The 22,769-nt window shown below is 41.8% G+C and overlaps 1 protein-coding gene across 7 annotated transcripts in view; it reads right to left on the bottom strand.

Moving 5' to 3' along the window:
- The window catches only part of synrg (synergin, gamma), a 42,475-nt gene extending 25,124 nt beyond the window's left edge, over positions 1-17,351 (bottom strand). For 3 of the 7 annotated variants that reach the window (XM_084065227.1, XM_084065229.1, XM_084065230.1), the window contains exons 1-12: positions 17,294-17,351; positions 10,976-11,016; positions 9,603-9,763; positions 8,078-8,205; positions 7,384-7,489; positions 6,944-7,055; positions 5,971-6,267; positions 4,964-5,242; positions 3,302-3,382; positions 2,927-3,123; positions 1,980-2,231; positions 1,760-1,899 (exon numbers count right to left, since the gene is read on the bottom strand). In XM_084065227.1, the coding sequence (XP_083921353.1) occupies positions 1,760-1,899; positions 1,980-2,231; positions 2,927-3,123; positions 3,302-3,382; positions 4,964-5,242; positions 5,971-6,267; positions 6,944-7,055; positions 7,384-7,489; positions 8,078-8,205; positions 9,603-9,763; positions 10,976-11,016; positions 17,294-17,328 (1,829 nt within the window). In that variant the 5' untranslated portion in view covers positions 17,329-17,351. The remainder of the gene's footprint in view (positions 1-1,759; positions 1,900-1,979; positions 2,232-2,926; positions 3,124-3,301; positions 3,383-4,963; positions 5,243-5,970; positions 6,268-6,943; positions 7,056-7,383; positions 7,490-8,077; positions 8,206-9,602; positions 9,764-10,975; positions 11,017-17,293) is intronic. The other 4 variants (XM_084065228.1, XM_084065231.1, XM_084065232.1 and 1 more) reach the window with 4 other exon arrangements.
- Positions 17,352-22,769: the final 5,418 nt, after the last annotated feature.

Raw genomic sequence — 22,769 nt, 5'->3', positions numbered from 1 at the left:
TATGATAACACAAAGTCAAAATCAAAAGCCAAGAGGGAGTCAGGGAGTTCAACTTCTAGCAGACATCTTCAAAGCCTTTTCTTTGCCAGACAAGTCTATTGCTGCCAATTGTGTCCAAAAGAAAGAAGAAAAAAATAATACAGCATAGGCTTTTCATTCTTATTTCTTAATTAGATTGTGATCTTAGACTTTGAGGGAACTGCAATAAATTGCTCTAACATTGGAACTATAAAACATCATGCCATTCAGATGTTATATACTGTAGCAGCCTTATTCTCTTTGTCTTCCCAAAAGATAATTGCCTTCCCACACCATCTCACTGAGAAACGACAGGCTCTCCACATTAGCATGAAATGTAATATAAAGAAATGATCTCATCCACTTTCCACTGAAATGAATGCATTAGGAGATGATGATGATGTCATTGTTATGCAGAAGACACCATTATAAGCTATTAAGAGACCAAGTGGAATTCTTACGCCTGATTTACACTTGGTACACTGTGTCACACACTGAAAATAGCCAATCCACAGGCTCACCACACGTCGCGATGCTACAAGTCGTGAGCTTGTAGATCTGCTATTTTCAGTATGTGACACTAAGTGCAACTAAGGCTTTATAGCTCCAAAGTCAGACGACAAGGGAAATTTATTTCCCGTCTATTTCTATCGTTTACTCACCCGGTGGTGTCTTTGACTCACAGAAAATGTTCGTTTGTAAACTTAACTCATGCACACGCCTGGGCGCTCGCATGCATGTGAATGAGCTCTAGTTGACCCCTATGGGCACGCCCATGCACGTTCTTTGGTTGTGCATGTCACTCACGGTTAGAACCCGGAAGCATTTTAAAAGTTTATTTTCTTCTTCGGTGATATTTCGGTAACCTTTTTCAGCGGATATCGGTAGAAGATAAATTAAATCATTATACAAGCTGTGTTTTGGACTTTATGCACGCATTCTTTATATAGTTCTGCGGTTGTTCATTTGGGTCTTGGATTAATTCCATTCATCAACTTTTTCCTTCATTTTTGGATTCTTCATACACTGTTAAGGAATGTAATACGAACAAAAATGATCTGTGAGTCAAAGACACCACCGGGTAGGTAAACGATAGAAATAAAGTCATTTATTGGGCGAAGTACTCCTTTCACGTACACAAATGGATAAAGTCATTTTTATATTATATAAGGAGATATAGGGACCTATTGATGCAGGTTGGTCACGGGGGCAACAGTTTCAGCAGAGAGCTTTAGACTTCCCTTCCCGAACAACATTAGCCACTTCCTGCTTAAAACTAAACATTCCCTTTAACACATTCACTGCCAGGGGTTTTCACTGCCGGAGGGCCTCTGCCAGCATTTTTAACGATTTTCTTACCTTTTCAAGTACTCACAGAATATTTATCTCCAGTATGATCGATCCTCTGATGCTTGCTAATCATGGAGGGTTTCACTGTGCTTCCCCAAAAAAAGAAGGAAAAAAAACGCGACCTCTTGTTCGCTTGTTATACGCTGTTGAAAACAGCATGTCTCGCCAAAGTTACATCACCGCAACACAGGAGCCGAGATACAGAATATTTCCCAAATACTTTAACCAAGAAGTGAATGGAGCAGTAAATCTTTGGATCACGTTATCTCCTGGTTCTGATGTAAAAAAAAAGACGTTTTAAAACGTCATTGGCAGGCAAGTGTTGTATTTGAAAAGATGTTTTAAAACGTCTTTGGCAGGCAAAAGTCAGTCCATCTCATCATCACAATACCTGTTCTGCTGCTGAGGTGCTGTGTTGGCAGGGAAACTACCCGCCGATTCTCCCTGGAAGTCGGCGAAAGCTTGGTCTCCTGCTCCTGCCTTGGGTGCCTCCTGAAAATCCTGGAAGTCGTCATCGTCTCCTTTGTTTCCCTAAAATACCCACAATGCATTAGTGACCAGAAAAAAATGTTTAATTAAAAAAGGCACAATCAATGGCATAGCTCTGTTACCTGCACAGGAGGGAAATTAGTGATGAAACTGGTGTTGGGGAGCGGCTGGGCTGTGAGAGGGGCAGGCGTCATGCTCATGACTGGAGGGGGTGCTGATGTAGGCATAGCCATTGAAACCGGAGGCTGGGTCATCATGGCCTGCTGGTGCTGGGGCATGACTGGAGCCATGGCTATGGTATGGGTAGGCAGATTGGGCACTGGCGGAGATGGGAACTGACTCAGGATTTCCACGTTCATTGCCGGGAGGCCACTCTGAAATGGAGTGAATAGTTTCAATATGTCATCACTGACCACACAATGATGCTGATGTATATATGTCTATGATTGGTGCAATAATATGTGCCGTCACATATGGAAATCAGCGTTCATTTTGGCATTACTTCCATCATAATTCATCACTATCTAGTCAGTATTTCAGCCCCATCTATTTTTCACATAAGGAAAAAGTCTGACATACAGTATTTGCCTAAAACATTCAGTGAAGTCAAGTTCCAATCTAACAGATGTTGCTGGCAGCTTCAGAATTTTCTATTTACACTACAAAAAGGGAAACAGCTTGTGCTGGTCTCCTGTGACTATCCCAATATACCAGCAGCAAAAGATGGCTTATTATTCTCTGCATGGAAGCTTTGCCATCATTTTTTCATGAGCAGCCCCTTGATTTGCATTCTCCTAGGGGGTGCTGGTGACAGGCCCACGCTGACGGAGATAAGAGTCGTGCCGTCAAACAGGGCTGAGGGCGACTTGTATTCATATTCATGCGGGCTTGCGCCAACCCATAAGCCCTAGGCCGCGGCTCAGAGCTGTCGCTTTCTCCCACTCTCCAACCATCTGAGCTCATTTAATTTTCCTGTGGAGCTGATGGCAAGGTTTCTTGAAAAACACGTGGATACAAAAATAATGAGAGTACTTCTCAATACAATTGATGCTTTGACACCATTGTCTACCTGTGCCACACCAATGAGAGCAAGTACAGTGTACAGCTCCTCCTTCGTCAGCATGCCGGGCGTTGTGCGGTTGGCTGTGGCCCAGATCTGGCCCAACGCCTCCCTGGGAAGGCCTGAGGACATGAGGATGGGATAGAGCTTGGCTGTGTCGATCCCCGCTGGCGTCATGGTGAACTCGTGGATCTTTTTGAACATCTCTGAGGATGCAGAAAAGTAAACATGTGTGTGTAAGGGGGGAAAATATGTATACGCTTCATATTCATTGACATGGTAATTACATCAGGTTTTTTAACAGTTTTTACTCCCAAGTCATTTTCTCTAGACACATCACAGTGCATTTTACGAACACAGATGTTCCCCAGTGCAGGTGTTTACCTGGAATGAGGCTGTCATTGTAAAGCCAGCCAGGCAGCATGGGCTGGATGTGCTCTTGCTGTGGGTACACACCAATACCTGCTGTCAAACACAGTGACAAACACGTAGTTAGTCGACACGGCACAAGCTTCTGTCCAAGCATACTATTTGCCAAGGCTCCTGGCAGCCGAACCTTATTGTATTGAACATAACCTGGACCGGCTGCATTTGTATTGGTTCTCTGTGCCGATTCACTAAACATCCTGCTTTGTGAGACATATATTAATCAGTCTTTTTCTCGCAGGCCCTCAGGGAGAAGGGTGCCGAGGGTTTTGGCTGGTTGAATGAATAAACAGGACTCTTTTTTTTAATAAATACTAATGCTACTATAAATCGTCTTAAGAAATATGTTTCATTTTTTAGATTAGAGATTCTTATTCAGCTAATTTAACACCAGCTCTTGAAATCTTTTTATATATTATTATATATTATATAGTGTATATCGCTGCTTTCAGGCAGAAACCTTATATCTCCATATTTGTTTGATCTTTTTCCATAAATAAATGCCCTACTTTGTCGTACAACAGTGTTACGCAAAAGTAGCAAGAGTTGCTAGTTGTTGGCTATTTTTTGCCATTTTCAAAAGATGATTGTAAGTGAATGTGAAAGAGGCCACGTGTGTCTGTGGGTTTTATAATATTGAACCAATGAAAAGTATTAACAAGAACTTATGACTAAATAATAACTACATTGGATCATTCTTTTCCATTTCCTGAAAAGTAACAGTTTGGGACATACAAGGTTTCCACCAGAAGGCGAGAGAGAAATGTTACAATTTGACATATAGAAAAATCCACTATGCACACAGTTGTCCAACCATGCAAGCGCCAATTCATGGAACGCTTACATTATTATTTGCAACTTAGAGGTCTCAGAGATAAACTGCAAAATTTCCCAGATGACCCAGAGGATACAGGTGAAGAAAACAAATGAGAGCATTGAGAAGTGTGGCATGCAGAATCAGACATTACGTTTGGGGCCCCAGGGGAACGGTCCAATCCGTGCCCATCCCTGTTAAACCCAAGCAGTCGGCATGCGCCAGAGGTCAATTTCTGAAAGAGTGTTACACAGCCAGGGAACAGACGGCAGCTTATTGAGTCAGCAGGTATTACCCCAGGATCTCCAGGGGCACAGTCAATTTCCACAATGTGTTGGACACGGCCAACACGAGAAAGCGGTCTAATGAGATTTGGCCTGCGGTGACAGGGTTATAAAGCTGGCACAGACGACAGACAAAGCTTTGGAAAAGATGTGAAGAGACCAGGCAGAGCACCTCACAATTACCACCAATCCGTTCAAATCTGTGCAGTGAAGAAAAACGTCATCCAGATTTCTTACAACATCGCATTGCCTATGAGAAGTTTGATGCACAAGTAGCAAATCAAATCCAGTTCTTAATATGGTAGGACTCAACAAAGAAACAAAGAAATCAGTAAGTTAAGTGGTGTGAAGGACGGTCATCAACGTTATTTGACCAGGTTGACAGAGAGTAGTGAAACAAAATTTCCCAAGAATTAGAAGGAAACTGCAACTACATGCCCTACCTTGGAGGTTTATTAATAACAGCGGCAAAGCAAAAGATGGCGAGGCTGGTAAAGACTAGTAAACAGGTTCTTCTCTCACCACTTTCACTACAGGCTTGAGGAGATGCACCGCCAGCTGATGAGGGGGCAGCGGGCACCAGCACTGGTGCCTCAGGTGGCGCTGCGATGGTGAAGGCAGAACTCAAGTCCTCAGGAGCCTCTGCCCAGTTCCGTGATTTGGTGCTGGGATGAAACTGGGCCGAAACTTTAGCCCTAAAGCCCATTTCCGGCGAGGGCTGCTGGGACCTAAAGTTAACCTGGGCCTTCTTATCAGTCGTAAAATCACATGAGGAGAATAGTTTCTCTTGCAGGGACGGCCCTAGAGGGTTGGATGAGTGATATCATCACTAGTTTTGTCTTTCCTCTTTTGAACGTTAACAGAAAATTGCTTGTGGTGCTACAAACTAAAACGTATAACAGTCTTCACAAATCACTTTTTGATTAGTGATGAACACCTCCAAAAGAACCCTCTTGCGGCCAGCTAATAGATTTACTCCAGATGGTAAACAAACAGATCATAAACTTTCTTAAAGAATTGGGAATGACCACCAAAGTTTGACAGATGGCGCTAAAACTGTCATGAATGTGAATGGTCGCCTCTATGCCAGGTCTCTGTTACAGAGATGGGAAAATAGCTGCATTTGCAGGAGAGGACTACTCCTTGTGCGATCACAAACCTGTCCTAAAAAAAAGAACTGGCTACCTAGAACAAATGTACTGTGGGTCACAGCTACCGCAGTTTTAAGATTCTGTACTACAAATTTTACCATCCTCCATTTCTAATGAAGCTCGTTCCATTCTTCCTGGATCATGCGCCTTTGTTGCTTACATGGATCGTAATGTGCATTCGTTTAAAAGGCTTGCCCTCATGCTTTTGCACACAAATAACATGGTTGATTTTCAATCCTAAGGTACCTGTAGAAATACTGTACTCTGCATCCACAGCAGATGCAGCACTAACAAACAAGACCTCCAAAACCGACTGAGGAATGTTAATGATTTCACTACCAGTTAGTGAGGAAACCTGTTGCGCAAAATAATCGTTACCTTGAATTGCAGGTTGGGAGCTGGAGTTGGCAGCAGAGTGCTGGATGGCAGTAGGAATGGACACAGAGGTAGGCATGGTCTGAGAGGACAGACCTGCCTTGAGGGAAGGGGATGAAGGCTGGTTTTGGGCCTGAGAGGAAAGGTGGAGGGTGGAAGAGGAAGAAGAGGAGCAGGACGAGGGGAAAGACACAGAGGCATCTACAGGCCCCTGAATAAAGTCACTAAATTCATCGTCATCCTCTGAGAAAGTGGGGGGGAGGGAGTGAGGAGTGACAGAGCAGTGTGATGGTGATGAGTCTGCAAAAATTGAGAAATAATGATAGTGACACAAAACACAACAGGCCACAATGGACGATGAATTCAGATCTCAATATTACGACAGTGAAATGTTAAGATTACTTCTGTGCAAGGCCAGAAAATGGGTTCTGTAGAAGTTTACTGGATTCAATTTCAGTTCATGACAATGTGAAGTAAACTAAATAATATATAGCCTATGGGTAGAAAATTCCAATTACCATTTATTTTTACATGTATCTGAAACCTCAGGGCCAGAGAAATTACACGAACTAACCAATATTACATAGACAATTTTCTGTCATGCACAGCGAGGGGGTTAAGGTCTCACAAACAGATGACAACATTTAACAGATGATAATGTAAAAAACAGAGACACAGCAAAATAGTGAGCGCAATAATGGCAGATGTTACAGATGAGGAGAAAAACTGAAAAACAACAAAGTGGTGAAGCACGAAATTGGGGAATCTGTGTGTTGCACTATGCCCAGAGGCAGTGTTGCCCCAATCGTAGCCCTACTGACTGGCTGCCGGCCAACCTGCCTCTAGTCACGTTACTATTCTCAGCGGGATGCCCTTCAGTCAGCCTATGGGGAACAGGGCTGGATGTGGGCTGCTGAAGGACAGGCAATTATAGGGAACCCTAGGGGCAAACACTGAAAGGTTTAGGTTGTTATACCTGTTTTTTGGGCCTGTGAGCATGGAGTGGGGTGCAACTTGGCATCTCTGCTGAAGCCGTCCAGGTTGCCTTTGATGGCCTCCAGGGCGTCGTCACGGCTCTTCTCCCCCAACTGTGGGTTGATTGATTCACTGATTGATTTATTTGATATTTTTTTAAATACACAGCCAGACACCATTGCAATGGCAGTACACACATGGATATATATATATATATATATATATATATATATATATATATATATATATGTGTCAACATCATGCATACATTCAATATTACATGACAGAACATGCATTCAGACGGTAAACTACAGCAGGATATTTAGATAAGGCTCGCGTCTCAACGTTAGGTGAAGCGCTCTAAAAACAGCAGCGTAGGAGAAATGGCGAGCACCGGGAGCCGAGGTCCAATGCAAGCCCACTGTGCGATGCCAAGCTCACCTTGGGTTTGACGCTGCTGAGCAGCCTCAGTTTCTGTTTCTGCTCCTCAAACTGCCTCCTTTTTCTGTCCTCCTCCAGCATCTTCTGTTGATGCTCCAGTCGTTTCCTACAGGGCACCGCCATAGAGCATATAGAGCACCATGAGTGAGCCAAAGAGTGACATACATCAATGGTTTTCAAACTTTTTGTCTCAAGGCACACCTGTATTCATAGCTCATAACACGTCACACCACAACGTGTTGTGAGCTTATAGGTCCGCTATTCTTGCTATTTTGAATCCTTTTAAAAATAATTACCTAGAATGACATTCTAGGTTGAAGGTGACAAACATCTTTATTGGGAAATGTGTGCATACAAAGTATGCACACAGTAGTAAAAAATAATTAATAACTTTTTGTACAGTTGTATATTGCAATAATAACGTATGGTTGTCACAATATCCCATGGCACACCTGGACTTGTCTCTCAGCACACCAGTATGCCTCAGCACAGCGTTTGGGAACCCAATGACAAAGAATAACATTTCTTAACTAGAGCCTTTACACAATAATTGTTTGTTTAAAAAAAGTTTTGTTTTATGTAAAAATGTAATAGTTTTTCTTCAAGCTTGGGTATCTATGCATTCAAACAAATATGGACATACAGTACATAATATTATGATAAAAAGCTGATATTAATTAAAATGGTGGCTTACTGGTGTTCCTCTGCCATCTGTTTCTGAATGTCAGCAGTATACTGTGGCCCAGGAGTCCTCATGCCCATGAATGGAGGCTGGCCCATGAACTGCATCCCTGGTGTCTGCATCCCCATTGCTATGCCACCCTGGTTAGCCAAACAATTACAAGCAGAAGCTCAAAAACACATTAGTATTCTGACATTGGCATTCATTTCCCACATTTATTTAAGTTAATATTGAGATCTCAAGGCAGCAGGAAAGCTACCCATTTCAAAACATTGTTCATGGACAATTAAACGATCCACAGGAAACACAGGAGTGCTGGGTAAGAACTGTCTTTTTAAGCTTCTTTTGCATTCATTTATGAAAAAACATAAAAAAGATAAAATATGGAGATCCGAGGTTACTGCCGGACAGCGACGATAGTATTAAGCTGGATGTTTAAAAATCTTAAATGATTTGGAAATCTGGTAGCAGCATCACATCACACACTACAGGACAGTCTTAGCCTCGCGTGGCCAGACAATATCACACGACACACTGCGTGGATATTAGTCTGGTCCCTATCACGATTTTTTTCCAAGGGGCGGCCGCGGTTACAAAAAGATCCAAAACGGACTCTATTGGTTAGAGTCTAACCAATAGAGTCCGTTTTGGATCTTTTTGTAAAGATCCTGCTTCCTGCTACGTCACACACAAGCGCCGGTGCTGAAATAGTAAACAACGAAAGCTAGCTCCACTTGTATTTAGTCTGGTAACCAGATGAAACTATTCTTAACACATCTTTCTTTCCAACAAAAGCTTTAAGGGCAATTGTTTGTTCGTCTTTTCTAACGCATTTACTACCGATGCTATGGCGGCGTCCATCTTTGTTGTGAAAGACTGAAAATGAGTCTCCTGCATTGTACGTCATTGCTCCAAATAAGGTGATAAGCCCGCCCACATTTGGATACTGGGCCCTGATTAGTCCCTCACGACTTCGGAGGGAGAGAAATGAAATCTCTATTGAGGGGGGCCAGACCTAATCTGCCGAGGGCTAAAGTGCGATGCAATTTTGCAAAGGCAGATTCGTCTGGAACCCGGCTAGGACAGTCTTATATGATTATCTTCACACTACAAATATTAAAACAATGAGGCATCACACACACTACATGATTCTATTAAGATTATCCAGCCAGATATCCTATGTTGTTTATGTGACTTGGAGTAACATTGCATATTCATTTATTTATGTTTATTTCACCTTTGATAACAATGGTAGGGGAGGATTTATTGATAGGGGGAAAAGTATTTGACTTTGACTTCATATAATTACAAATAATGAAAAAGTGTCATACTGAATAAAGATATAAACAAATAGATTACAAGGCAGAATTTCACATCTTCATTAGCTCACTTAACAGATGGTTTAGTGAATCCTATTTGCAACTTGTCCAACATGAACCTTCCCAAAATTGATGGAGCAGGCATGACACATTTCCATTGCTGTCTATATGCATGGTATTAGATTAAACTTTATGACAACAATGACAAATGCTCTCACCTGCATTGGCATGGCAGCAGGGGGCATCTGTCCCCCAAAGTTCATTCCCATCATCCCTTGCATGTTGGGCTGCATACACTGGACCATAGGATATCCCTGTTGTTGCTGTTGTTGTTGTTGGTGCTGCTGCTGCTGCTGCTGTTGCTGCATGGGCACCATGCCTGAGGGAACAATAAACAAATGCACACATTTGCACTGAACTTCAGACATACATTTGTTCATATTGAATACCTCATAAGATCTCATTGGGAAGCGTATAACTGTGCAATGCAAACACAGACAAAAAGTAAACACAACACAGTCACTTTGGACTTGGGATGGAATTGCTCGGTTTCAGGGGTCCGCAGTGAAATGTTATACATGGAGGTTCCCTGGACAGCTGGGAATTGACAGGGGCTCAGATGATCAATTTTTATGGCGACTATTGTCCCAGCTCTGAGCAAAAGAAGAGGAGTGAAGGGGAAAGGGGGAAAGTTTGTTTGTTTTCACAGATGCTCTAGCTGACAATCAGAGCTGAGCAGCTCTCTCCTATGGGAGCCTCCGGATGATTCACCAGATTAGGTCTCAACCAGGCTGAATTAATGGCTTGTCTAGGAGGCTGCATGCATTCTAAATAATGTGTCTCATGACATCGCCAAAGGGAGCACGTAATGACCCCTGAAAGACACTTGTCACAATAGTTGTTGTTTGTTTGTGGTCTGTGAGGGGTGTCATTATAAACCAAACAAGCAGTCCAGATATGACGAGCATTGATGGCCAAGTGATGCCAAAGAGCCTCACAGCAAAGCAATGCACAAATCTGGGCAGAGGCTCAAATGTGTTGCATTTATTGTTAATGAGTACTTATGCCTAATGGCATAATTTATAACCAATGCAACAGGCAAGGAAACGTTTTGTGTATTATATTCCATACACAAAGGCAATTCAAAGTGCTTTACATAAGGCATAAAACACATTTCAAAACATAAAAGGAATGAAATAGAGAAATATAAAGAGAATAAGATGGCATAAAAAAAAAAGAAAGATCAAAGAGTAATCATGGTTATTCCTCAGGGGCATTGTATTTGGTAACTAAGGGCATTTTATACTCAGACAACATGTGGGATTTTAACCCACACACAAAAATGGCTGCTCTTCCAAACACCCTGGGTAAGCGATAATCAATTATTCATAGAAATAGCCAATTTGACACAAAACATAACTACATTATCAGTGGGCTATTCACTTTTAGAGGCCATTTTACAGTTACTAAAGTGTAGTTCTTCCCTTCAGATAGAAGACCTTATGAGGAAAATGGACTATATTTGTAAAGGAGCGCTAGGGGAAAGCCTTGGGGAGTTTAGTTAAGTCATGTTGACAGACGAATGACTCACCTTGTGGCGGTCCCATGCCCCCTCCGACAGGAAACATGAAACTAAAAGGAGAAAGAAGAATACGGGTTATTAGTACTGTATGACTTACCTTCAAAACTAAGACTCCAGTATATGACCTACAAGCTGGTGGGGCGCTAAAGATCACAGATTTGTTTTAATAGCTAAATAGCTGATGTATAAGCTCACAGTCACAACACGTTGTGATGCAACGCATTATGAGTGTGTCGTACAAGTAGTAGGGTTAGGGTTGGGGCCTGGGGGTCTCTCAGCTTGTGTCTGATGCTACGAGAAAAAAAAAGTTGGGAACTACTGGGTCCCCTCCCCCCAACCCCCCCCACACACACACACACACACACACACACACACACTATTAAAGTTTCTTATCTTGCTACCTAATTATGATGTCCAGTCAGCCTGTATTTCTTCTGAGCACTACCAACTCTCCTAACTTGATACAAAAAAAATCTACTTTTCCACCTTCAAATGTGTCTCCACTTATAATCAATAATAAACAATAATCACAAAATGTTTGACAATTTTCCCCATATTGTACCCTGTAGGATGAGTGCATGCACAAACAGGTTGACAGGCAGTCATTTTCCACTGAGGGGATTATACCGCCGTCCCACGTGACCAAAAGAAAACAGCCGAGATATATATATATATTTTTTTTAAGCGTGCGTCGGTACGGGTGGAAACACCAAAACGTACTTCCGCTCAAATGTATCAGCAGCTGGGTAGGAACCCAAAAACTTTTCTTAAAGGTTCTATGACATTCATTTTCACTTTTTTTATTTCTATGTTTTTTGGGGGGTTTTATGGCCTCAATTAGACCCCAAAAACCCTAACTTTGAACATTCAGTGGATTTTCTGTGGTCTGGGGTTTTTTGAATAATTAGGCTGAAAAGTAATCTGTGATTGGCCCCCGACTTTGATGTCACAGTTGATTAATCCCGCCCCCTCGCCTCTCTGCCCCTCCCCTCCCCTATGCATTCCTGGAGTAGAGGCGATGATTGACAGTCAAAATCCCTCAACAGCGACACCCGCAGGCCAAAGAAGGACCATGATAGGACCATGATAAATACTTTTAATGTGTTGTAAAACTGAATGTATGTCATGAAACCTTTAAGCGTGTGTCACTAATAAACATCCGGGCACAGCTGCATAAAAACACGACGACACTTCAGCTATGACAACAAAAAGGACTTTAATTGGTGCACGACGCAAGCGTCCACGCTCGCCACACACATCAGGAATGTCATCCCGACATTTCTTGGGCATATACGTACTGATGAGATCAGGGATCTCCATGTATGAGAATAAAAGGGACAAGGACTGACAAATACAGAGATCTCCATATATGGCCATAAAAGGGACAAGGACTGACAGACACACAGATCTCCATTTATGGGCATATCAGTCACATGGGCGGTGGCACGTATGTGTCGCATGCTAGATGCGACACCTACGTTCGGCACGCTAGATGCGGCACGGCAAGGAACAGAGCATTGTTGTGTTCACTCCTCATTACTATTGTGCTGTTCTATTAAAGTGACTAGAATAACAAACACACACTTTTAGGTGTGACTTTAACTGTTCAGTTTCTTTTCAGTCATCCATCCTACTTCTCTGGAATGCAAGGCAGATCTTATCTTCCTAGCTTGCTGCTTTCCAGGGACTGCATCAATGAATACTGCATTGACCACAAGCGGTAAATCTGACAGGTAAAAGATAAATTGATGCAATATAATGTTGCTGTAGCCTGTAGGTCAGGACAGCCTTTATTGATCAGCATACAAGCGCTACAGCATGCGTCTCTCTAGTGTAACCTTCCTCTGTGAGGGGAAAATCTGAGACTTTGTCTCTGTAACTCAGACATGACTGTCTTTGTCCTCACCACAGGGTCCCCACACATTTTTAGCAATGAATTTCCAAAACTTTTCCAAAACTTTTCCAGAATATTTAGCCCAATTTCCAGGCCTATATAGCAATCATTCGGCGCAATAATGTGTCTCTTACTCCTATGTAGAATGCCCAAAGATAGGCAGTGTAGCAAAAATAAAGTTTGAGACATACATTAGGCTGCCGTCACACAGCCCGTTCGGCGAAAAACTACTTATGTTACATATTTCGTGTAATATTATTCATGTTTATGAAAATGTTTTGTTTTAACAAAATCAATAGCTAAAAACAATGCATAGCCAAATATTTTTCCAGGACCCTTGATAAATTCCAGGACCTTTGATGATGTTTGATCAATTTCAAACCTTTTCCAGTACTGGATTTTTTTTTTTTTAATTTCAAAATATTTCCAGGAATTTCATGACCGTGGGGACCCTGTCACCAGAGCTAGGCTGCAAAGCCTTTAGCTAAAGGCTAATCATAACACACAATAGTTTAGTTCCACAATGGTGGCTAGACTTAAAACCCCAATAGCAGCAATCACAGAATGGTGGCTTTGATGCAAGGGACCCTGAAGCACCAGAATAATACCAGAAAGTGTGCCCATTTTCTCTTTGTTCTCCCCTGTAATGACAGTTGTTCCAATAATAAGTTTAAAATCTTCAGGAAAAATATCTCAGTATAAAGCACAAGTTATTCAAGTAAACAGAATCATCTTTTCAATGTGAAGCTCAACACACAGCAGCACAGCTATTACAGCATTTGAGTGAAGAGTAAAGACTGAACACACAACATCAATCTGGGCCAATGGCTTTATCTTCAGTGATGGGGCTCCACTTGATTCTGCCTCACATCTGCTCACGCTAAGATTTGCAGCTTAAAATGCTTTTCATAGGACAACCGTGCTACCCGTTCTGCATTGAATAACAGGTCAAGGATTAGCAGGCATACGCAGAAAGTGATCAGCAGTGATAACAGGCACTCGGGCAGCTGTGGAAAGTGGAAACCAGGCAGGGCATTGCGTTATAAAAGTCCCATGCTCATGATCTGGACTAATAAACAACACCGTCAGGCAGGAGAGGGCAGGTGCAGCAGATCATAAATATGACGGAGCTAAAGTAACAAAACGGCCACAAAAACATGTGATAATGAAGGAATTTTGTTATTTCTCTGCCTGTTTAGATAGAGTTCAGATACTGAAGCAACAAGACCTGTAGTGGCCTGCAGGTCTTTGTGACCCTTTGTGTGATTCTTACATTAATAACCACTTATTTACAATTTACACTTATAACAACCATTAAACATTTTACATTAATAACCACTTGAACCTTAGCGTCCCTATTCCTATTCTGAAGGGGAACATTAGCTGAAAATAGGCGATCTACAGGCTTACAACGTCTCGTGTATATCTGCTATTTTCGGTAGTAGTTTGGTGTAGTGAGAAAAGAAGCAAACCAAGTACAGAGCCAAAGTACTGAGGGTACAAAGTGGTTAAGTGTCTGAAATAAACAAAAAACATTAATTTGACTGATCTATGAAATCTAAGAAAAAGTGTAATCTCCAACACAATTTTATACAATATGTAGTGGGTGGTCCCCGTTTCATCTCTATCTCAGCTGAGGGGTCCTTGGCCTGAAAAGCGTTTGAAGACGCCTGGTCTAGGGGGTCAAATCCACCGTGGTGCATCCAGCTTCAGAATCTATCATTACGAACAGAAATTGTCTGTGTTCAGGGGAAGGAAGCAGGGCAGGGAGGTTTGATCTTTGTTGCTGCGCTAGCGCCTTCTGTGGACTGGGGCAGTGCCTGTCGACGACTCAGTGGGGGCTGTTGGACGGGAGGAGTAGGAGGGAGACACTACTCCGTTCTCCCGGTGGGGGCTCCTCACTGTCAAGTGAGCCAGTAGTAGGGTATAATGGCAGTGGCAACACAGAAATGTGTGGGGAGGGTTAATTGGCATGACTAAATTGAGAGGGAAAATGGGGGGGAAATAGCTACTCCTAATTTTAAGGTTATTTAACCTGGAACATACAATGCTGATTTAACCAGGTGTGAAAATAAGTGGATAGCTGGCAAAAGCTGTTGAGTAATCAGTAAAATCCCCAGTGTTCATTTGACTCAGAGAATGTACATGGAACCAAATGGACCTGTAACCTTGAGGACGGTCCCTTTGGTTCCATTTGTACACTCTTGAGTTAAATTAACAGAATTTTACAGTGTATAGCTCTCCAGAGTCCAGACAGGCTTCAGATAGTGTTATGTCAGATTTTCATGTCCTCCTCACAATAGCACAACACATTTGCGGAGTTGCACTTTAACCACATTAACCCTGCCCAATCTGAGTGGGAACACATCTGCAAAAATTAAATTTATTAGCCTATATATGGTTTTGGTTTAAGTGTATAAGCAATTTTAAGATGTCTCAGGTTTCAAATAACTTCTTGTCAAGGTTGTGATGAGCATGTGATGATCATTTTGCACTTCAATACCTTCCTTTATCATCATTTTGGGGTCTAAAATTAATACTATTCAACTATTCAACAGATTCAGCTATAATAACTACTGCAGCCCTAATTCAGACAGCAAGGAGCCACATTATTAAATGTGTTTATCAGGTGAACAATTCAACAGATTAACGCTAGCCTACAGGTTGTTGTTTTGATGGAAGGGGAGAGGAAAATATACAAAGCTTGGCAAAAGCTAAATATCTATTACAGATCACAAAGAAATTACATTATTACATTTTCCCAGACAATTTCGGCATATAAGACATAGACAACAAACCTGACTGGAAGCAGACACAACAGTATTCACAATCAGACATCAACAGGAGGACTAGCACGAAAGGTTCACAAGTGAAGTGCATATGAGAAAATGGTTCACCTACTCCACTGCCAGTCTCTCCACCCTTATCTACAGTCTCTGGGTTCTTTAGTTTCAACTAACTGTAGTATCAGTATCACCTGGTAGGTGCAGAGACTCACATAATTCATTATTCAACCTACTCAGCCTATGTTAAAGCTCGGCTTATTAAAGAATCATGAGGCTGGCATTTTCAATCTTCTCTGTACACCGGGCTGCATTCACACACAACACCAGGCTTATGGGATATTATCAGGATAATATCAGAGACAAAGCCTCCTAACCCTTCACCACTGACTGCTCTCTGCAGACAGGCTTGATAGGTAGAAACTGACCACGGTGTTTCATGTCTTGTACTGAACGGGATAATGTGACTGAACCAGTTCACTAAAGAATCAATAATTGCCGAACTGGTCAGACTGAGATCAGAACAGGCCTTGAGAATTCTTCATGCTTTAAGGCAGGGCCAGTGGAAGTTAAAGTATGATAACTACCTGCACACTAAACAATTACAATTTAGGTATTTAGCAGACGCTCTTAATCCAGAGCGATTTACAGTAAGCAAGGACAACACAGGTAATACATCAAATGCATAAAAATAGTCATCTAGGATCATAGGTAAACCAAGAATCATCAGTCTAACACTAGAATATTCAAAACCTCAATAATCTATACGTAGGAGACTGGAATATTTTAACCTATATTTACACTATTTATTTTATAATATTAGGGGGGAGGTTCCGATTGGAGCTGGCCTCCATAGTCCAGACCTGTATTTATTGCTTGCTGTTATGGCTGAACACTGACTACAAACTGCACTCCTCTGCACATACAGCGCAGCCACTAGTTGTCAGTCTAATAATGGGGTTTGTAAAACAACCAGGTTAGCTGTACCGTGGATAGGAGAGTCCAGTATGACTGGCCCTGTTAATAACTAGTAGTTGAATCAGCTAGCCTAACTACAGCTAGCCCAAATAGCATTGACACCTGACATCCAGCGTTGCCAGATTCTGCGAGAGAAACAAGCAACCATGTCTATGAGAACAAGCCCAAAAGAAGCGACGGCCATTTGAGAAAGAAAAAAAAAAAAGAGTCATTTTAAAACATTTAAAAAAAAACTCCCCCACCTCCACTCCCTGTGTACAAAATATTTTCGGGAGAGGGGGGGGGGGGCAGTGGACAAATAGGTCCTTGACTCCTTGCCATGAAAATGTTTTAGAACCACTGATTTAAAAACATTAAGAAACAAGCCAAAACAGGCAACTACACTTTAGAAACAAGACCAAAAACCGCAACCACCAATATTTAGAAGCAACTTCACAGAAAAAGAAGCCAAAAGTGGCTTATAATAAGCGGACATGGCAACACTGCTGACATCCACAGATCCAGCCATCTCATCACTCTGTCTACGATAACAAAGCAGCCCTCATTTATTAATGTATCTTTAGTTTGTTCAGGCCACACACCGTGTGTGTTTTTGTCGCAGAATCCTATTTCACACGAACACAAATGTAGTCTCTGGCACATTTCATTTTGGTAAAGGGTTTAAAATAGTACCTGCTGCCTCCCCCAGATCCTGGCCGTAGCGCCATCTTGATGCAGTCACTGCTAGAGAGATGACGTCAGCAGTGACGACTGACGACCAGTGTTGCCAGATTGTGTGAGAGAAATAATCAACCAGGTCTATGAAAACAAGCCCAAAAGAAGCAACTTAGGCCACATGAGCACTTAAACCTATTATGCGTCTACAGGCTCACAATGCGTCGCGTTGTGAGCTTGTAGATTGTCTATTTTCAAAAACTCTTGAAATAAAATGTGGAAAATTTGGAATATTTTTTAAAACATTCAACACAAAAATGCTTCCTGAGTGACCCTGGTACAAAACATTTTAATGACTTGGCCCGTCATATTCCAGATAGATCACTGCCCTTTCGTACCTCAGAATCTGGCTTTAAATACCTGGGGGTACACATCCGTAGGATACATCCGTATGAGCTGTTTAAAGATAATTTTTTACCTCTTGTTGATAAACTTAAATTGAACCTACATAGATGGGGAATTATCAATATATCTCTGGCAGGGAGAGTAAATTGTATTAAGATGAATGTTCTGCCCCGTTTTCTGTACTTATTTCAAGCTCTGGGGTTTTATCCCCAGATCCATTTTTTTGTAAACTTGATACATTACTCTCATCTTTTATATGGGGAGGTAAAACTCCAAGAATAAAGAAGGAATACCTACAGAGAAATAGAGATGACGGTGGTCTTGCCATTCCTAATTTACTAAGTATTATTATTGGGCTGCCAATATCTCTAAAATTACTTGTTGGGCCCACAACCCTGATCTGGACCGGTGTAAAATTGAAGCAAATTCTTGTCCCAATACATCTCTATTGGCCTTAATCACCACTAAATTACCCATTTCTCCTAATCAGCAATCTTCCAATCTCATTTTTTTTAGCACTCTGCAGATATGGTCCCAATTCAGAACCTTCTTTGGCCTTCGTGAACTAGATGGTGAGAGAGACATACTGGAAAACTTGGAAAAATCTTTTGAAGGGGAAATTAGAGAGAAAACAATCATTCTCTTTACTCGAGGGGAAGACCTAAGATGTTCAAACATGACCCTTGAAGCATTTGTGAATTGCTCCGACCATCTGAAGAAGATAGTAGGGCAGTGTGGTAATAGGGTCCATGTGTTTCAGAACAAAAGCTCAGATAGACAGCAGGTGCAAAACCTGATGCGCAAAGTGCAAACTCTAATCAATGGAGGACAGGTTTGCCCGTGGCAAGGCCGTAGCCATCTGGGTTTGGAAGTTTGTGAGGTCAAGGAGGGGTGGAAGTTGAGGTTGAAGAAATTCTTCTACAATTGAAGTTTATTTGTTGCATTTCTGGAATAATGATTCAAATTCAATTCACCTACAAACACAACCCAATATCTATACTCTAGACTAGTACTACACATGCAACCATTATCTAGTTAAATAGGTCCATTTTTATTTTTGAACATGAAATAATTACTGAGTTTTGGACTTTGGTGGTGGCCTTTTAACTGGCTACAGCCATGCCAGTTGGTATGCTAGACAAAGCTGGTAAGGATATTTACCTTATATACTATGTTGTCTACAAATGTACTCTACAATGATGATGTTTTGTTTTATTTTATTAATCAGAGTGACATTTCTTCGGTTTCTGATATTAGTTGGCTCAGAATTTATGGAAAACATTTGATGTTTTGTAAAGTGAGATAATCATCAGGACTTTATCACACAATTTGCAGTAATATTGCTTCTATTAAATGAATTGATTTAGTTTAATTCAATTGATTGCTGTTTACTCCTTGTTGTAATTGTTTTTTGTTCTACAATGAAAAATAAAGTGAATTCAGTAAAAGAAACTTGGTATTGTGTTTGTAGACATCACCAAACTTTCAGATGAAGTAGATGAAGTATGGTATACATCTGACTTAACACATTTACATAGCACAGACTAATTGTGATGTATAATAACAATAATAATAATAATAATAATAATAATAATAATAATAATAATAATAATAATAATAATAATAATGATAATAATATTGAAAATATTTGAGAACCACTGGTTTTAATTGAATAATATATTTTTTGGAAGCAAGCCTAAATAAAACCGCAAAAAAGAAAAACGCAACCCGCAAATACACATTTTTACCAGCAACTTTACAGAAAGAGAAGCCCAAAGTCGCTTATAATAAGCCGACATGGCAACGGTGGTGACGACGAATGGAATGGACTCTCTTCCGGATAGCTGCTGCAATGTGCTTTCTCTGCCACTAGATGTCAATGTTGTTCAAGGAAAGGTCCAAGCCAAGGCAGGCATGCATATAGCCCTGGTCCAGAGCGTTAGTGAGTTCTCTCTAACGCCCTGCCAGGCGCTGGGCTCTGCGCTTGTACAAGGAATTCCACTACCCTGCGAGGGCTCCAACAGTAGTGAAAATAAACAAAACCATTTCGCTACACACCTAAACAAAGGCTGTTTTGTGTTGTTGAAAGTCTGTTCTCGGAGGTGGGAAGCCTCTCAGCACCCCACCTTCTCTGTAAAATACACTTTTTTGCCAGAAAAGAAAATATTTCACCGGAAGGAAAAAATATTTTCGGTTGCTCCACAGTGCCCTCTACAGATCTGGTCAATGGAATATTTCTATTGACCAGATTTTTCCTTCCTGTGAAATATTTTCTTTTCTGGACAAAAAGTGTATTATACAGAGAAGGTGGGTGTGCTGAGAGGCTTCCCACCTCTGAGAACAGACTTTCAACAACACAAAACAGCCTTTGCATGCATAGAGCTGAAGAAGGCATGGGTTCAAAGCAGATACATCTAAAGATACTAGGTCTAGGTCAGGGCCTCACATCTAGTTTGTTTAATTCAATTTCCTCCTCGTCCTTTAGTGGTGTTCTTACAATATTGACATCATCATCCTCTTTATCCTTGCCCACATTGTATAAGAACTGAAACTCCCTTCTAAATAGTCAATGTCCTCATCGTCCTTTAGTGGTGTTCTTACAATACTGACATCATCGGTTTTTCCCGTGCCCACCTTATTGTTCCACTTCTCTATCTACATCATTGGCTTTTTCGTGGCTCAAATTTAACACATCATTACCACCACTCGTCATCGTCCCAAAACATTTCGGCTGTCATCCCTTTGCCCTTTGTCAGGACCTTCAGGTTTCAGCTTCTTTGAGTGTGTCCTCGAATAGTGTTCTATCTCTGTGGGCTGTCTGTGGGCTGTCATCCCTTCTAAATAGTCAATTCTAAATAGTCCTCCTCATCCTTCAACGGTGTGGTGTGGCTAACAGTCTGACACCATCATCATCCACCTTTAGCTCTTTTTTAGGAGTCACCTCTCTTCCAAGTCCTTGTGATTGTGAAGTGGTGCACTTCTTTGAGTGTGTTCTGGACTGATGTTCTCTCTCTGGATCATAATTTTGGGCACTGGTGCCTTCTGGACTTATCCTCAAACTGCCATAATCCTCTGCATTCTTGGCTTTTTGTTTAATGGTACTTTCTATCCTTACTTCCCCTGCTTTGAGCAGTTGACCAAATATTTAAAATGATAAGGTCATAACCGGTCTAGTTATAGCTCTGCATACATGTCATGTGATGTCCGACATAAACGTTAAGCAAAGGCCTGCCAATCAATCAGTCAAGCTGAGAGTTTGATTGGCAACAGTCTGAGGCAGGTTTCGGGGCAAACAGTCTGCTTGCAGGTTTCTAAGCAGCATGACTGGGGCTCCTAGTTTCAGTTTCAAAATATGGTCAGGGAGTCCAGAGGGTGTCAGTGAATTTAGGAATTCCACAGGCATAGAGTTCTTGTGGTTCTCCTCCTTAATTGAGTCAGCTGAGTAGTAGGCCTACACTCTGTCTTCTCCAGGGAACTCAACCATGCACCTGTTGTGATCTCCAGGATATCGTTGTTTAGCGGAGTGTATACAGTGCCTTTGAGAAGATTGTGTCTGTCAATACATTCATTCTGCAGGTCAGGGAAGGTGTATGAAATTAATGTATTCAAGTCTTTAACCAAGTGGTGTGGCGGAATGTGGATTTGAACTTCAGTGTGTCCATGTGCGAGTCTGTCTTCCCCCAATTCAAGGAGATAATTAGAGAAGTCCTTCTCAGCTGTATCTATCCTCATGTTGATTTTAAATGTATGCTTCTCTGCATGGCAGGATATAGTGGTGACATCTGGATGCAAGCTCTAACTATTTGGGCCCTACCTCCTCTCTTGATAACAGGGAGAGTCTGCCTTGGGTCTCCACCCAGTAGAATAGTTTTGCCACCCCAAGGCTCTTTTGACTGCATCAGATCTCTGAGTGTTCTTTCCACACACTCAATATTAAATCGGTTAACGTTGAAGATTTCGTCCCAGATGATTAAGTTGCTCTCTTTGATTAGTTTAGCCAGAGAGGACTCGGCTTTGATATCACAGAGTCTTCAAAGATGGGGATTGGGATCTTAAATCTTGAATGTGCTGTCCTACCACCCTCAAGGTTTTGAGCAGCCAAGCCTGTGCTGCCAACACATAGCACAATGCCATTCTTTGCTCTAATCGTAGCTGCAATTACCTTAAAAGTAAAGGTTTTTCCATATCCTGCAGGTGAATTCAGAATGAACTGTCTCTTAATGGGGTTCTCCTTTGGTGCATGGATTGCCCGATAGACAGCTTCACAGAGTTCAATCTGTTCCACATTTAGCTGAGGACTAAGCAACTGTTGAGAATGGTTGAGTCATAGCTCTGCATACACGTCATCCCAAGTCCGACATAAACGTCATGCGTCAAGGGTCTGATAGGCAAATCGGAAAATCAATCAAACCGAGAGTCTGATTGGCCTATCAGGGAAGCCTTCTCTGCACACACGTCATGCGAGGTCCGGCATAAACGTCATGCGTCAAGGGTCTGTAGGCAAATCGGAAAACCAATCAAACCGAGAGTCTGATCAGGGACTCACGTGACATGAGTATGGAAACACTCCCGCTAAACGCTCCCCTAAATCCACTCCAGGGTTTTAAAATACCCACTTCACAAAGGGGTGACGTGCATCACCGTTCCAATGACCAAGACTCCACTTCGGGATTTTGCAAAGACATGTGTGTGTGTGTGTGTGTGTGTGTGTGTGTGTGTGTGTGTGTGTGTGTGTGTGTGTGTGTGTGTGTGTGTGTGTGTGTGTGTGTGTGTGTGTGTGTGTGTGTGTGTGTGTGTGTGTCTCGCACGGTGAAAGATGATCCCAAACAAATTACGTCCACGCATGAGCAGATCTGCGGATTGTATTATAGGATGTAAGTACGTTGAAGGCGAGGAAAGAAGCCAAGGAAAGTCTGTGGCAAAATTTGAGGCAAATCGAGGGATCCTGTGCCGAGCAACCCCGGACGAACTTTTGGAGGTCATTTCATCAATTATAATAGTAGGCTAAGATAAGATAAGATTTCTTTTTTTCTTTTTTGGGCGGTGCAACCACCCCTATATGTGAGTTTTGGACATCGGTCCAAATTGC

Source organism: Gymnoscopelus microlampas, assembly GCF_963454915.1.
Source record: "Gymnoscopelus microlampas genome assembly, chromosome: 8".
Taxonomy (NCBI): Eukaryota; Metazoa; Chordata; class Actinopteri; order Myctophiformes; family Myctophidae; genus Gymnoscopelus; species Gymnoscopelus microlampas.
The sequence above is the reverse complement of the archived record's forward strand: the minus strand, read 5'-3'. Positions and strand labels throughout refer to the sequence as shown.